The following is a 13,642-nucleotide window of genomic DNA, read 5'->3' as shown; positions in this document are numbered from 1 at the left end:
GACTGATGTGGTTTGTGTCTGTGTCCACCTAAATCTCGTGTCAAATTGTAATTCCCAACGTTGGAGGTGGGGCCTGGTGGGAGGCAATTGGATCATGGGGCAGATTTCCCCTTTGCTGCTGCTCTTATGATAGTGAGTGAGTTATCATGAGATCTGGTTGTTTAAAAGTGTGTAGCACCTCTCCTCTTTCTCTTCCTCCTGCTCTGGCTACGTGAAAATGTGCTTGCTTCCCCTTTGCCTTCTGCCATGATCGTAAGTTTCCTGAGGCTTCCCTAGCCATGCTCCCTGTACAGCCTGCAGAACTGTGAGCCAACGAAACCTGTTTTCTTTTTATTTTATTATTTATTTATTTTATTATTACACTTTTAAGTTCTAGGGTACATGTGCACAATGTGCAGGTTTATTACATATGTATACTTGTGCCATGTTGGTGTGCTGCACCCATCAACTCATCAGCACCCATCAACTCGTCATTTACATCAGGTATAACTCCCAGTGCCATTCCTCCCCCCTCCCCCCTCCCCATAATAGGCCCCGGTGTGTGATGTTCGCCTTCCCGAGTCCAAGTGACCTGTTTTCTTTTTAAATTACCCAGTCTTGGGTATTTCTTTATAGCAGTGTGAGAATGGACCAATACACTGACCAAGATTGCTACCTTACCCAGGATTATGTCTTCTCTTTTGGGCAGCCCTTATCTAATGACTGGACAATGTATAGAATAAAGGCCCAGCCCCCTTGCCTCCAGGTGGGACTACTCAGAAGGACCATCCTATCTTTAGAGCTTCTTCCTGTCAATTCTTACCTAGGCCCTGACTTGATCCCCTTCCCAGTCAAATCCAATTGCCAAGCACTCAGTGCAGCTGTGTCAGAGTCCAGTGACAGGAAAATTTACAGCATCCAGATAAATCTAGTTACCTTAAAGAAGATAATGCCACCTTATCATGTCCTCCTTAGTGGTTTCTAATGTCTCCTGGGTACCCAGGATTGGGGCTTGGGCCCCTCTTCTTTTTTCTTTTGAGTTTAATAACACAGATGGCCTTGGAAGGAGCCAATTTGTCGAGTTTAATTTTTGTTAACTAATCCTCAAAGTAATGTTACCTGGAGAGCTTCAATCAGGAGGGCTCTAGTGTCCCCCTTTAAGAAAACAGAAGATTTGTTTTGTATGTTATATGTATTAAAAATTAAAAAAATCTGGAAATCCTTGCTTATAAAGACCTATCAATTGGGAGACATATGCACTATCAAAGATTTCTTTATTCTATAGAAGGATTTACTGCAGGGTTACTTTAAATAGCGAACTCCCTGGGTGATTGGAAAATAGAGTTCAATTGACACACTCTCTCTTTTTAGGGACAGGTACTGCATAAAGCAAATTATAACTGTAGGTTTCTCACCTCCCCTTGGTTTTTCAGAGCTTGAGTACAAGATGTTTCCCAGGGCAGGGCGGCCTTCTGAGGCCCTCAAGCTGAGGAGGCGCAAAGGGAGAGAAGAGCCAGGGAAGAAATACAGCACCAATCTGGAGTCCCCAAAGACTGTATAGGGTCTTTTGGTCACTTGCCAGAGCTTTTACTTTTCCTTCTGCCCAACACATGGCAGAAGTGAAATGTTTTTATTCACTACCTTCTAATTGTTTTTAAAAATGCCAACTATATTATTGATTTAAGAAAGCTACAAACATCAATTCATTTTTCCACAGATAATGAGTTTATTGCTAGAGCTACATGCTGAATTCTAAAACACTACAAAAATCAGATGAAGGGAAAAAAGAGAGAAATCAGAGACAGTTAAAGCTTTTTTGCCTAATGAACTTGTTGAAATGGGAGGAAGTTTATTTAATTATTTAAATTCAAAAGAATTTGGTGTTTTTGTATTTATTAAGATCTTGCTCTACACTTAACAGTGTCTTAAGAAGTTCTGTGTTCTTTTCAAAGCTGCTCACAATTGTAATAAACTTGCTTTCATCTTAGAATAAAATAAAAATAGCTTTCCTCTTTTCAAATGATTTTAAATCTCTGAGCTTTCAAAGGCATCAGTCTATTTGGTGGCTTCATTACAGGGAATGTCTTCACTTTTGGCCTGTTGTCTTCAGCATTTACCTAGAGGGAGCTGAGGCTTCAATGTTAACTGAAATATGAAGTCAGTATAGTTGAACATCCAGTATGTTAAGCTTTACACCAGAAAACTTTGGAACAGGCTTTAAAAATACATCCAGATGGTTTTGATTATTGTTGACTGCTCCCTGCAGTTATTGTATTAGGCTAAAGGAGTCAGAGTGAAAGGGCTGCTTACAAGTCATTTGGTCCAACCCTTCACTTTACAGAGAAACAATCTTAACTTAGGAAAAGGGAAATGACTTTTTTGAAACCACATGGCAATTCAGAGGCAGATCTGGACTAAAGCATTGGTTTCTTCCTTCCTGGTTTGGTGCTGTTGTCCTCCAACAATCAAGTCACATCAGTACTGTTCATTTGGATGTTTGTTGATACACTCTACTACATGACCCTCTGTTTTTTGTTTGAAAACTTAGCCTCCTGAAAAGAGCCATCAGCTTCTTGAGGACATAGCTCAGTTTCAAGATGCAGCTCAAATCCCTGCTTCTCCATGAAGCTTTGGAGCCTACCAGAATGATTTTTCTCTTCCTCTATCCTCCTCTACACTTAATTACTATACTGTTTTTTTTCCTTCAATATTATTTGAGAATTTACCAGATGCCATGCGCAAACATTTCTGCTGTTCTCCCATTGAACACCCAGTCTCTGGTAGATTCTACTTTTCACATTTTCTCTTGCTTCCAGCCCCTTTATTCCTTACCCACTGCTACTTTTGGCCATTCTTTTCTCCACCTGGACTATTCTAGAGTCCCCTAATTAGTTTCCTCTCACTCCATCGTTGCTTTCCCCTGACCAATCTAGATTACTCTTCCTGACAACTCCTACTATGTCATTCTCATGTCAAACAGCTTCTGTGCCTCCCCCTCGGCCAACCTATCTACAAATGAGCCTTGCATTCAAGACTCAATCTTTATTCACCAGTTGTATCACCCACTCTTGCCCTCATGTAACAAACACACTAGACTTGAACTGTCTCATATGGCAGCCATTAACCATATGTGGCCACTGGGCAGTTGAAACATAGGCCAGTCTGAATTGAGATGAGCTGTAAGTATACAATGAATACCAGGTTTTGAAGACTTGGTAAGAAAAAAGAATATAAAATATCTCAGTAATTTTTGTATTGATAGCATATTGAAATGAGAATATTTTGTACATACTAGACTAAATGAAATGTTCTATTAAAGTTAATTTCACATTTTGAAAACTCTTTAAATGTGGGCACTAGAGAACTGAAAATTACTTGTGTGATTCACATTATGTTTCTACTGAATAGCACCTCCCTAGACAAATCAAACTATTTGTACTTCCTGAACTTGACTCACACTTTCCTGATGCCATTCACAGTTCCTACTGTTTGGCACATCTCCCTTCTCTGCTGGTCAAATTCTACCCTGGATTAAGGGTCCATCTCAGGCACTATATTCTCTATGGAATGGGTCTTCATCACCAGTGGCACTTGCTTTCTTTCTTGAAGTCACATAGTGTGGTAGTTAAGAGTGCACACTCTGGAGCCAGCCTGAGTTCAAATCAAAATTTCATTCCACATCTTTAAAATATGTATAATTTAAAAAATCTATGTTTACATGATACTAATATAGCATGCAGTACAAGGTAAGGACTCAATAAGTATTTTTATTAATAACTCACAGCTGCTTACTGTGAATGATTTAGGCCACCTAGGCTATATTTAATGACATCTCTATTTCCTTGGCAGGGGGTAGGGGTGGGTAGGTTCCAGATTTTGGAATTGATTCTTCTGTTTGTCATGGGTCAGTCACCTTTAAGTCTATAGCATGCTTATGGCTTGTTCCTAAATCTTGACTTTCCTCTGATTAGGACAACTGAGAGGGAGAATAAATATTCTCAATTGGTACCTTTCTTTTGGGCTCAGATATCTCTTTTAGGCCTCGTCTGATAGCCTTTTTAAGATGTGATAAAGAACAACCTTCCAATAAATATTTCAACTCTAGAGAGCCACTCTGCAGATTTTGCATTTGAGCATTGATTGTTTTAACGTTCAGTCAGTTGAAACTTTCCCATTGGAGAATGCAATTTGAGTGACTCTCCTCTAAGATAGCCATTCCAGAGCACCCAAGAAGGTGTGAGGAGTTTATGTCTTATCATGTAAACCAAGATGTTAAGAAGATTCCTGGATAATGGATTTTTCAAGTCATTTGTACAACAAGTAAATTAAAAATATAAAGCCTTAGAGGAAAATGGTAAGTATATCTAAGCCCTTACTCAAAACCCATTTAAAGTTTTCTAAAGAAACAAAGCAAAATAACCTAATCTCTATCTCCTTAAACTAGAATTTGTCTAGCAATAATATAACATGACAAGAATAACTCTGGTAAATAAAACTACATGTTGGATTCTCCCTGGGGAATGTCTGCATCACCTGTAATAATTTCTTGAAAATATTTTTCAGAAGCAGAGAATATTATGTTGTCAAGGCAGTGACATTGCAGATATGCTTCAGGAAGCTCTTTCATTAAAAGCTTCTCTTTCTCAACACTTAAAAACTTTTTTTTTTAAGTAAATGTGTAAAAGCTGGTTGAAACTGATATACTACGTACTTTTATTTATTATTATTTTTTCTTATTTTTCTTTCTTTTTATGAGGCAGAGTCTCGCTCTGTTGCTGAGGCTGGAGTACAGTGGTGCAATCACGGCTCACTGCAACCTCTGCCTCCCAGTTCAAGGGATTCTCCTGCCTCAGCCTCTCAAGTAGCTGGGACTACAGGCATGAGCCACCACGGCGGGCTAATGTTTTGGTATTTTTTAGTACAGACAACGTTTCACCATGTTGGCCAGGCTGGTCTCAAACTCCTGACCTCAAGTGGTCCACCTGCCTCAGCCTCCCGAAGAGTTGGGATTACAGGCGTGAGCTACTGTGCCTAGAATGGGTTTGAAGTGCCTGAAATTACTGGCATGTGTGCCTTCACTTTTTACTAGCTCATCCCCTCTGGTAGCCACCATTATGAGGTTGCCTGTATCAAAAATGCCCCCTTCTCTGGAAGTGCCTCGGAGCTGGTCGCATTATGGTGGAAGAATCTTGCTGGCTGAGCAGATTGATTCTATGCTGAATGTGTCTGGGTCAGTCAGATTCTCCTTTTGGGAATTTGAAATTTATAATAGAGGGACAGAGAGGAGTCGTTTTTGGAACTGACTCCTTGTAAATCTAGGGAGAAGCTCCCTGAGCTTCTTTTGCTAAGATGCCAGATATTATCCTTACATCTTCACAGCATACTTCTAACTCCTTATCCTTCTATTAAGTTAATCTCTTATGATTAAAATGGTCAGAATTGATATCTGGTGCTTGCAAATGAAAAAAGACTTACCCAGAGCCCCACTCAAGTTTTCCAGGGTGAAGTAATCCACTATTCTCTGGACAGCCCATAACACAGGGCATATGCTGGTGCTCAGTGAGAGGACCAAAGGCTTTGAATAGTGATTCCTCAGTGGCCTCTCTAAGCTGGCCAGAACTGAGCTTATGGGATAACCATGTTAGCCCAGCTGCCCCTATAGAGAATGAGCCTTAGAGCACTACACAGTTCAAATGACACTTCCTCTGAGGCCTCTTTGTTACTCTGGCTAGAAGAGATGATTCCCTGCTCTGAACGCCTATCTTGTTTATAACCTTTATCTAGCATTTATCACGTTCTCCATTTCCCTGTAGTCATTTGAGAAGAAGATACCTCTTCTACATCTGGAAGACTATAAGCTCCTGGAGGGCAGAGATGGTGTCTTTGGATCCTGCATGCTATCTTATACATTTCAGTACGTAGTTCCGGAGTGGCCAACAAGTCTCATCTGAAGGCTTTCTGTGTGTCCAGTCTGAGGCTTAGGGATGGGGAAAGAGGGGAGGAAAAGATCCAGAATGGGTTTGGATGCTCTAGCTGGGCAGACACGACCAAAAACAGCCTATAATCAGGTATTAGGAGGTATGTGTCAGAAGCAGCTCAGTCTGGGCTGAAAAGGCCAGAAATTAGACTCAAGGCAATAATAAGCTCTGCTATTTTGGGATTCTAATGTATTCACTTTCCAGGTTGAGAAGACCTAGTGGGTCATTTTCTCTAATTAACACCTCCCAGGAACAAAACTGTTCCATCAGGCTTGCCCCTTGGATGATAGATATTTACTGTTCAACCTCACATATGGGCTGTGGGTTTTTTAGTCTTCTCTGCATTATCAGATTATTACAATAATATCTTGTAACTATGTGAAAACTTTATTTCCATACTTTTGGCTTTTTTTGGTCTCATTTATCTTCACTATATCTGGCCCCACTGGGGGACAGGAATCTTCGCGTCCCTTTTACAGACAGCAAAGAGATTTTATCATTGAGCCAACACCTACAGTGCAAATTAGGGAAAGGAGACCTGGTGTTAGAACCCAGTTCTGCCCAGTCTGTCCTGTTGATCAGTTTGAATAATTCAGGGACTGCATTGGACCCCACCCTGTCACACCAGAGCATCCCCACCTCAGTGGGCTCAGAAATGCTGTCTGCTGCTACTCATGAGGTGCAATTAGGAACCCAGGAGTAGTGTAACCTCATTACATCAGAGTCAAGGACAAATGTAACAGCAGCAAGGGATTAAATCTTCATTCTGAAAGTTGAGTTTTATTTATAAATTGTACTTTTCTGAATGTGGCTGAGGCGGCATTAAGGAGCTGAGGTTCAGGGCCACATAGAGAGCAGCTGTGAGTGGTTTGCCAGGAGGTGGTGTCATCTCCCAGTGAGGCAGAAGCTAGGAGTAAATGAGGACCCTGTGGAGAAGCAGCTAGAAGCTGCCCACCAAGTCAGAAAGCCCACCTGCCTGGTGGGAGGGATTATTTTAATTCCCTTCATAAGAAAAAAAGCTGGGTGGGAATTTGCTAAAATCTGCATTAAGTATGATTTTTCTGCAGCTAAGGGGAGCTGCCGGAACAAAGCACATATGCTCCCATGGAGCCAGCCCTCTCGGCTGTGGAAGTGAGCAGCAGGGCTTCTCTTCACCACTGTGACTCAACTGGCTTTAAAACCTCAAGTGTAAGATCAGAGTTACACATGGCCAAGACACCATTTGGTGCAGCCACTCTGGGAGATTATATTTTGGAAAGAGACCTTTGTTGCCTCATTTCAAGACATGAAAAGAAGCCAACTGAGGGGCTTAGGAGGAAGATAGAGGTGGGCAAAAGAGCAGAACTGGAGCCCTGAATTAATCTGATTTACTGCTTTTGAAATACAAAAAAATGAAGAAAAATCACAAGGAATTGTTGCTCTCCAAGGAGGAAGCTGGGTCCAATGCCAAAGGGATCTGTGTGTGAACCTTTTGGCTCTACACTTGCGTTGAGATTTTGGGAACTCTGTTGCTTGTTTTTTAGTCTTGCTAGTGGCTATCATTCACTTTCCCCAACAGGGTGGTTTTTAAACAAATAAAATCTAGTCCTTCCTGAGCTTCTCCCGAGGAGTCTGTGTATCAGCAAGGTCAGGTTTAAGAGTTGCCTTGAAGGCATGGCTGGGAGAGCTGAGTCAGAACTAAGGTTCAAGATTAACCTCAACCTTGGGCCTTTGTTTCTTTAGGGGTGGTTGTGGTGGTGGTGGGGGTAGGCTAGGGAGGTAGGACATAAACTTTCTTAATTCTGAGAGTTTTTGGCTGGCCCAGATTTAGGAAAGCTGAGGGTAGGGCCAAGCTGTCTTACTTGCAAGAGTGTGGTAGTCTTCTTTCTGTCTGTGGATTCTTTCCTGGGGGCTGCTACCTTGTGTCCTACAACAGGAGCCCATCTGTCTCAATTCAGGCTGCCTTGGTGGTTTTTGTTTTTCAGTTTGTTTTTATTAAGGAATCTTGGGGCTGGGGATTGATTCTTCCCTACTGAGTGAGTCTAAAAAAATAAAATGGAAACAATCTAGATGGAATATACTAATATAGGTAAGCTTCAGGTCTTGCTTCCCTGAAGTTGGTATGTCTGCTATTTCCCATTCAAACGATAGACTGGAAGCCTACAAATTCTATTATAGGACCGGATGCTGAGATAACACAAATAACTCCCTTCAGAACCTATAGCATTTTCTCACTTCCCCATTTTCTAAAATGGAGATTTAAAAAATAACATTTAGATGCAATACATGCTAGCTAATGTAGACATGCTTCTTTTTTGCACAAGTTAATTGTTCCTATTCAGCTATCTCAGTTTAATCATGAAACTCAGTAAACACTTTAATTATACTACATGTAAAATTCTGGGAACCCTGCGTTGAATGACACTTCTTCAGGTGGTTCTTACTCTAGCATGATGATTCAAAACCAAGGAGTGGGGAGTAATTGCCTCCTGCCCCCTCCAGGGGTCATTTGGCAAATGTCTAGAGATACTTTTGGTTGTCACAATTTGGGAGGGCAGTGCTTCTGGCCAGGGATGCTGGAAAATGTTCTACAAGGTACAAAACAGCTCCCATAACAAAGAATTATCTGGCCCCAATTGTCAATATTGCTAAGATTTGGAAACCTGATCTGACAGAAGAGGCACATGCTGAACAAATGGTTGCATTTTGGTGGGATATGTACAAAAATGTATGTAAGCCTAGGATATTGAAGTGAGTATGTGGATGGGGAAGCTGGAGGTGGAGTGGGGGTGGGGCAGTGGGCATCAGGGAAGGCTTCATGGGGAAGTGACTCCTAATCATGGTTTTTATTTAATGCCTTTGCCACAAATCATCAAATAATGACTTTCACTGGAAGCTTATTAGTCAAGATTGGGAATTTTTTTTCTTTTTGCACAACTTCTGAGTAATCAAAGCTCCCAACTTTATGTCTTCTCTTGAGAAATATTTCCTCCCCAAAGCCTGGGAAGAATTTATTCAACCTTGTTCCTTGGTTCTCAGCAAGGAATCTCTAGTCGACTTTAACCTGTGGTTCTTCCACCAGGACCCCTCTTTCCTTCTTCACACTTCAGCTTCTTAACACTTGGCCCATGAAGCCTTCCCTTGGAGCCTTCAGTTCACAGTGATTAATTCATTCTGTGAATTCCTTAGAGCCTTGTTGTCTCTCTCTACACCTATACCAATCTCTTGGGGCGGGGCGGTGTTTCCACTTAGATTGTGGGCTTCTCAAGGACAGGAACGACACCCTTCACATGTATATCCCTCTAGGCATTGAACACTGTTTTGGACCCTGATTTACACTGCAAGTGGGAGGAAGAGGAAGACACTCAAGAAAGGTGTCAGGAAACAGTAACGCTGGATTGATATGAACGTTGTATTAGGTTGGTGCAAAAGTAATCACGGTTTTTGCCATTGAAAGAAATGGCAATTACTTTTGTACCAAGCCAATGTCTTGCCAAGGCCTCTGGATTATGTCTTATATCAAAGTCTAAAAATTTAATTTCTGTTCAGTAGGTACAACATGCAAAAAAGAAATTGCCATAATTATTATTAGCATTTTCTTACTAACATATTTTTCAGAAGCTGTTTCCATATCAAGCAGATCAACCTTTCTGTTGTCATAGAGACAAAGATCTTTATATAACCATGGGCAAGGTGAGATTTTTTTCTTCTCCTCTTTCCAGTTGCCTAGAACTAATATGAAAGGAAAGGAAATTTTTTAAATCAATTTTTTCTTTCATTTTTTTCCCCAATTAAAATGAATGAAATGTGGGAGGTTATTTTTTGTATCCCATTTTAGATTTTAAATACCTATGTTTTTCATAAAATATGGAAGGGGAGTAAAGATTTGAATGATGCCATTTTCAAAATTTGTAAGCAGTGGGCTTGCCAGTGATAAGCAGCTATAATCCATGTACCTTGTTTTTATTCTTCTTCTTAAACCAAATAGTGAACTTCGGATGGAGGTCTTAGAAGGTAAGGTTACTAGGACCCCAAATGACTAAAGCATAAACTAACATCTATTGAGGGACTGATGCTGAATCCTAAGGTGCTCTGCGGTACTTGCCTCCTCCAACCCTGAGAACTTGGAGTGCTCCCCTTCTCTCTGCAGAGGCAAAGTCTATTATAATGTAGTGCAAGACCACATCCTCTCCTCCTGGAAGACTTACCTCATAATTTAAGCTTTCTTTTTTTTATGAACTGATAACTTGCCAATAGCAGTTTTCTGTCTCATAATTACTGTTTATCATTTCATGCATTCATCATCAAGAAAAGAGGATTTCAGTATGAACCTGTCCACTTTTCCTGTCCTTTGTTTTAATATTGAGTTATTCCTTTACCCACGGTCTTCTTCCCTCAGGACTCAAAACTATCCTTATTCTTTCTAAGATTAATCTTTCCCCTCTGTTGTTAGACTGATGCTCTCCTCCTACCCCCACTGAGATCTGACTCTAACAATTAACATTCCTCCCTCGTTCCCTGTATCTTCAGTCTGTCCTCCATGGATTCCTTCCTGCAGTCCGCTTTGAGGAAAAATAAAAAACTTTCTTCAATTCTGCTTATTTTCCATCTGCCTCTGGGTTTAGGATTTTAGTTTTATGCCTTTTTGCAATAAATAGGTGTTATGCATGTTTTGGGGGGGTGGGGAAGGGAAGTATATGGCACAAAGACATTTAAAATATACTTTTTTGTCTCTAAGGTGATACCTCCCTGGAGAGCTGTGCCTTGGTTCTCAAACTTTAGTATGCATCAGAATCACCTGAGGAGCTTTTTAACATGTAGCCTGCTGGACCCACCCCTGGAGTTTCTGATTCAGTAGGTTGGGGCTGGGGCCTGAGAATATGCAGTCTAACATTTCCCAGGTGATGTTCATACTGTTGGGCTAGGACCATACTTTGAGAAATATTGCCTTAAAGTAACAACCCTCCCTTTGCTTAACGTGCACCTCTTTTGTCATATGGATGTTGGTGTCACTATGTTGTGCCAAAAGTTATCCTGTTTCAGCCTGCATAGGCTCAACCTCCACAGAGTGACAAGGGCATCTCTTGAAAGAGGAGGGCATCTCTCAACCATCTGGTGCTCAGGAAATGCAACCTTGTGAGGGTCACCACGCTTGGCTAAGGAGGCTAAATGACTGGCAGAGGATGTTCCTGGTGGTGGATGCTCAGGGTCTCTACCCCCAAACCTAGTCAGCCCTATCAAATATTTTTGAGGGGTTCTGGGATTCTTGAAACCCTGCTGAAAGGCAGCAGGAGAAAGTGGGATTTTTAAAAAAATTAACTTCAGCCTTTTCCTGGGAAGGGGGTCCCTTCCTGAGAACAGCACGTGGCAGCAGGAGCCCTTGAGAGATCTCACTGAAAAGCCAAAATGAAAAGGAACTGGGACTTGGCCCACCCATTCATGCCCCCAGTGGGAGTTCTTTGCTCAGTACTAAGAAATTGAGTGTGTGTGTGTGTGTGTGTGTGTGTGTGTGTGTGTGTGTCTGTGTGTGTTTTATTAAGAAAGCAGTAGTTTTTTTTACAAAGACGAGCAAATTTAAGAAGATAATTAATAGATAAAGTCCTGAATTGCTACTCAATAGTTGTGGGACCTTGAGCAAGTTATTCCATCTCTTTGGATCTCAGTTTCTTCTAATCTGTATAATAAGTAGCAGGCAAGTGAGAAAGTCTATTCATAGTACAGTCATTCTTCAGAGCAACACGGCAGGCTTGTCGGGGATGGACCAGGGCTGGAACTTGGAAGGCCTATTCCATGGATTTGTGGATTGATTGAAATAAATTCTATCAGCATGGTCCATTCCTTCAGGGAATGGAGCTGACAAGATAATTAATGGAAACTAATTAATATAAACCCCTCAACCCTTAAACTGTATGTCTCAACCTCAATTATTGCCAGAAGGCCTTTAACTTTTCCAAAGGAAGAAGCCTGGCTTGGCAGGGAGGGTGAGTCTCCTCTATGAAACGGGTCCCTGACAGACTCTTGGGGCCTCAGAGGAAATGGCAGAGGGGGTGGTCTCCTTCCTTCCCCAGCACAGAATTCCATCATCTCTAATTGTTAGAACATGATCAAGACCGCTACCAGCCTTTTAGATACTCTTGTCTTTTGTCTTTTTTTCCTTTCTTTTTTCCTTTTCTCTTTTCACAGCTGGATTGAGATGTAAATCCTATACTATAGAATTTAAAGTGGACAATGCAGTGTTTTTTAATATGTGCACTTGCAACTGTCACTACAATCTAATTTTACAAAATTTTCATCAGCCCCCCACAAGCCCATACCCACTGATTAGTAGTCACCCACTGTCCCTCCCATCCGCCTCCCCAGCCCTGGCAACTACTAATCTACTTTCAGGTTATGTGGACATTTCATGTAAATGGGATTATAAAATATGTGGCACTTTTTTTCTAAATGGGAGAAAGGAGACCTGATGACACCCTGATAGACTAGTAGTGCTAAAGGTCCTCCTTCTCCTGTTTACCCCATCACTCTGGAAACAACAGCTTCCGCCTGCTTGCTGATGTATACAATCCTTCAATCAGGCCTGTGAGCGTGGAGGGGGTGCGCGGGTGCCAGCGGCAGGGCACAGGGCCTTTGGTCCATTAGACCACGAGACTGAAGTTCAAGCACATCTGGGCACGGCGGAGCAGCGGCTTGTATGCTCACTAAGATGCCCGTGTGACCGCCAGCAGTCAGTTGACAGATGAGGTCACCCTTGGTTGTAGGGCCTGAGCACTCCATTCCTAGAGGACCACAGGGTGCCAGAGCCCACATTCACCTTCCCTGACGTGGCTGGCCCAAGGCTCAAACGCCTGTAAGATTTCTCTGGCAGAGACCCCTGCTAGAGGAGTTGAGGAGCGTCACACCCATATTCCCTTCAAGCAGCAGCAGAGAGCAGGCCTTCTCCTGAGGCTCCGGAATAGTTCTACTCCCCCAGCCGCAGCCCCAACCAGGGGGAAAGAGCGGGGCTGGGCTCTCAGGGGCATGGGGTGGCAAAAACAACCACCAAGCTTTGGGTTCTCATCACCCTAAAGCGGGGAAATTGGAGAGGGCACAGCATCTTTCTCCAAGCTTCCAGGGAAAGAGGGCCAAAGGAGTAGGGAGGGAAGATGGCATAGGCGATTGAGGGTCCTGTATCGAGGGGGCCCGACGGGAGCGCTGTGTACTCACAGTCGAGTGAGACCGGCCGTCGGGCCGGGACAGCGCAGGGCGCCGTCGGGCGCGCAGTTGCAGGGCTCAGGGCAGCGCGCCTCGCGCAGCGCTCGTGGCAGCAACGGCTGCAGCAGCAGCAGCAGCTTCAGCAGCTGCAGCGCCGAGAACCGCTGCTTCATGGCCGGCGAACTGGGCTTCTGCGGCTTGCCAGTGTCTTGGACGGCCTCTGAGTGCGGCCCGCACCCCTCTCCCCGCCCCTTGGCCTGCCCTTCCACACACCCTTCCCTGCCGGCCCGCCCCTGCCCTCCGCCTCTTACCGCGCGCCCCGCTGAGTCTGCTCTGCCTTGACCTGCGACAGTGCCCGGTGACCCCATCACCTCCTTCCTGCTACTTTCCCCTGTCTTGCCCCCTACCATCTGCAAATGGTCCTAGCTATAGGAGGTAGATTTAATGGCAAATGTTTTGGATTAGAGGTGGGGAGTTCTGAGTTGAGTGAGTTGTGATACTTCCCGGAACCCCTT

The 13,642-nt window shown here is 43.0% G+C and overlaps 1 protein-coding gene and 1 pseudogene across 2 annotated transcripts in view; both read right to left on the bottom strand.

The window, feature by feature from the left end:
* Positions 1 to 13,336, bottom strand: part of LHCGR (luteinizing hormone/choriogonadotropin receptor) — a 63,149-nt gene extending 49,813 nt beyond the window's left edge. The window contains exon 1 of the mRNA XM_050754952.1: positions 13,140 to 13,336. Within this exon, the coding sequence (XP_050610909.1) occupies positions 13,140 to 13,300 (161 nt within the window). The 5' untranslated portion in view covers positions 13,301 to 13,336. The remainder of the gene's footprint in view (positions 1 to 13,139) is intronic.
* LOC126934259 (uncharacterized) overlaps positions 1 to 13,642 on the bottom strand; it is a 1,193,286-nt pseudogene that overhangs the window by 347,850 nt on the left and 831,794 nt on the right. The window lies entirely within an intron of this gene.

This window comes from Macaca thibetana, chromosome 13 (genome assembly GCF_024542745.1).
Source record: "Macaca thibetana thibetana isolate TM-01 chromosome 13, ASM2454274v1, whole genome shotgun sequence".
Taxonomy (NCBI): Eukaryota; Metazoa; Chordata; class Mammalia; order Primates; family Cercopithecidae; genus Macaca; species Macaca thibetana.
Note: the sequence above shows the minus strand (reverse complement) of the source record. Positions and strands in the feature narration are given on the sequence as shown.